Genomic DNA, 1,887 nt, shown 5'->3' with positions numbered 1-1,887 from the left:
TTTTTTATTGTTGTTTATGTTGTATATCCAGGCTTACCATTAAACTCTGAGGCAGAGTGGGCTTAGTGCTACTTCTTGATAACTCAGACCCATGGTTAGGCTACAGCATACAAACTAATGTTAGATCTAGATAACAAGCACAGTGAATGTCTCAGCAATATACACTGCAGCTATTAAAGATTACAACCAATTTCATAGTTGAAAATTCAACATAAAGCGAGAAAAAATATTTTTCCAATGCGTTATTACTTAAGTTTTTTTTTGTATACTAGTGTCTGTCAATGCTGCCCTCAAAAAGTTTATTTTGCATGTTGAGAATTGTAAATATCGTCCCTTACGAACTTACTATGTATCCAAAAGATGGTCATGAGCAGCTTATATAGACATGGCTACTGTCTCAGTGGATTACTAATTTTCAAATGCCACATAAAGCTGTTTTACTTTGTATCTTTTTCTTTAGATGCCGAATCTGGGTAGAAAACTGCCGCAGAGCCGATCTAGAGGCGAAAACATCAGACCAGTTGAACAAGCACTACAGATTATGTGCCAAACATTTTGACCCAGCTATGGTGTGCAAAACTGTGAGTATCTGACACAATGCTGCCCAATCAGCCTTCCCAAATATGTGTTTCCCCCAAAATGGCTTATATGAGTTTATTGTTTCTCAGAGCCCCTACAGGACTGTATTGAAGGATACGGCCATTCCAACTATATTTGATCTGACAAGCCATCTAAGAAATCCTCATACCAGACACCGCAAGCGGATTAAAGAACTTGTAAGACAAATATTTTTAGCACTTTGCTCACCTTTCATGGTTGTTTAAATGTTTCTCTTAAGTTTAATAGTTTGAGCAACTATTGTCTGATTTTTTTTTTTTAAATTAACTATAGTTTTTCATTTCAGACTGAAGAAGATATAAGAAAGATTAAAGAAAGGAGATGTAAGTAAATAGGAAATGGATTATTTGTCTTGAATGCAAAATGTTAATGATAATTTTATGCCATATCCATTAACTTAAAATGATCACTGTTGCTTTCTTGTCTGTCTCTACTCAGTGGCATCCTCCATCGAACAGCTTGTTTCCAAAAAAGATGCAGCAGTTGAGGATGGAACAAGCACCAACGAGGATGAACCTCAGCTGTCCACAGAGGAGAAAGAGTTTCGTGAATACCTGAGATCCTTGTTTGAGGTTGTGGTCCTGTTAGGAAAACAGAGTATCCCATTAATGGCTGAAAAAGCATCTGAAGCTGAACATAAGTCCAACAACTTCCAGGCCCTTCTAGATTACCGCATGAATGCTGGAGACGAAGCTTTGAAGAAGCGGTTTGAGGCGACAGCTGTGAACACAGAATACCTCTCTGCAACCCAGCAGAGCCAGCTCCTGGACATCTGTGAGAACACAGTGAGAGAGGAGATGCTAATGGAGGTGAGAGAGAGTCGCTTCTTCTCCCTCGTGACAGGTGACCTTGTTGAATTTTCCAACGAGAAACACCTGCCTCTATTTTTACGCTTTGTCAATCAGCAGAACGTCCTTCGAGAGGAGTTTTTGGACTTTGTTCTGTTTGATGGTGATGAGTCTGCGCTGGTAGAGAGGCTGGAGGCCCAGCTGACTGACCGTTGGGGGCTTAGCATGGAGGACTGCCGTGGTCAGGCCCATAAGGCCACTGGGACTTCCACCACCAAAATGAAAGCTGTGGCAGTATTACTAATGGAGAAGTATCCCCTGGCATTGCACATGCCTTGCTCCCATATGGCACTTAACATCCACCTGGCCAGCAGTCTGCCTTTTCCCAATGTCCAGGTTGTCATGGAGACTCTGAGGAGGATTGGTGCTTTCTTTAGAACCCCGCTCACTCAGGATGAGCTTGAGAAAGCTATCTCCTCTC

At 41.4% G+C, this 1,887-nt stretch overlaps 1 protein-coding gene across 1 annotated transcript; it reads left to right on the top strand.

The window, feature by feature from the left end:
• Nucleotides 1-450: 450 nt before the first annotated feature.
• LOC111646608 (52 kDa repressor of the inhibitor of the protein kinase-like) lies at nt 451-1,883 on the top strand (the record flags this gene model as incomplete). Its single annotated transcript, XM_023396140.2, has 4 exons — nt 451-581; nt 669-776; nt 905-941; nt 1,057-1,883. Coding segments are annotated over exons 1-4 (987 nt in total), but the record flags the coding sequence as incomplete, so codon positions are not given.
• Nucleotides 1,884-1,887: the final 4 nt, after the last annotated feature.

This window comes from Seriola lalandi, unplaced genomic scaffold (genome assembly GCF_002814215.2).
Source record: "Seriola lalandi dorsalis isolate HSWRI2012SDOR001 ecotype SW California unplaced genomic scaffold, Sedor1 jcf7180002033878, whole genome shotgun sequence".
Taxonomy (NCBI): domain Eukaryota; kingdom Metazoa; phylum Chordata; class Actinopteri; order Carangiformes; family Carangidae; genus Seriola; species Seriola lalandi.
The sequence above is the reverse complement of the archived record's forward strand: the minus strand, read 5'-3'. Positions and strand labels throughout refer to the sequence as shown.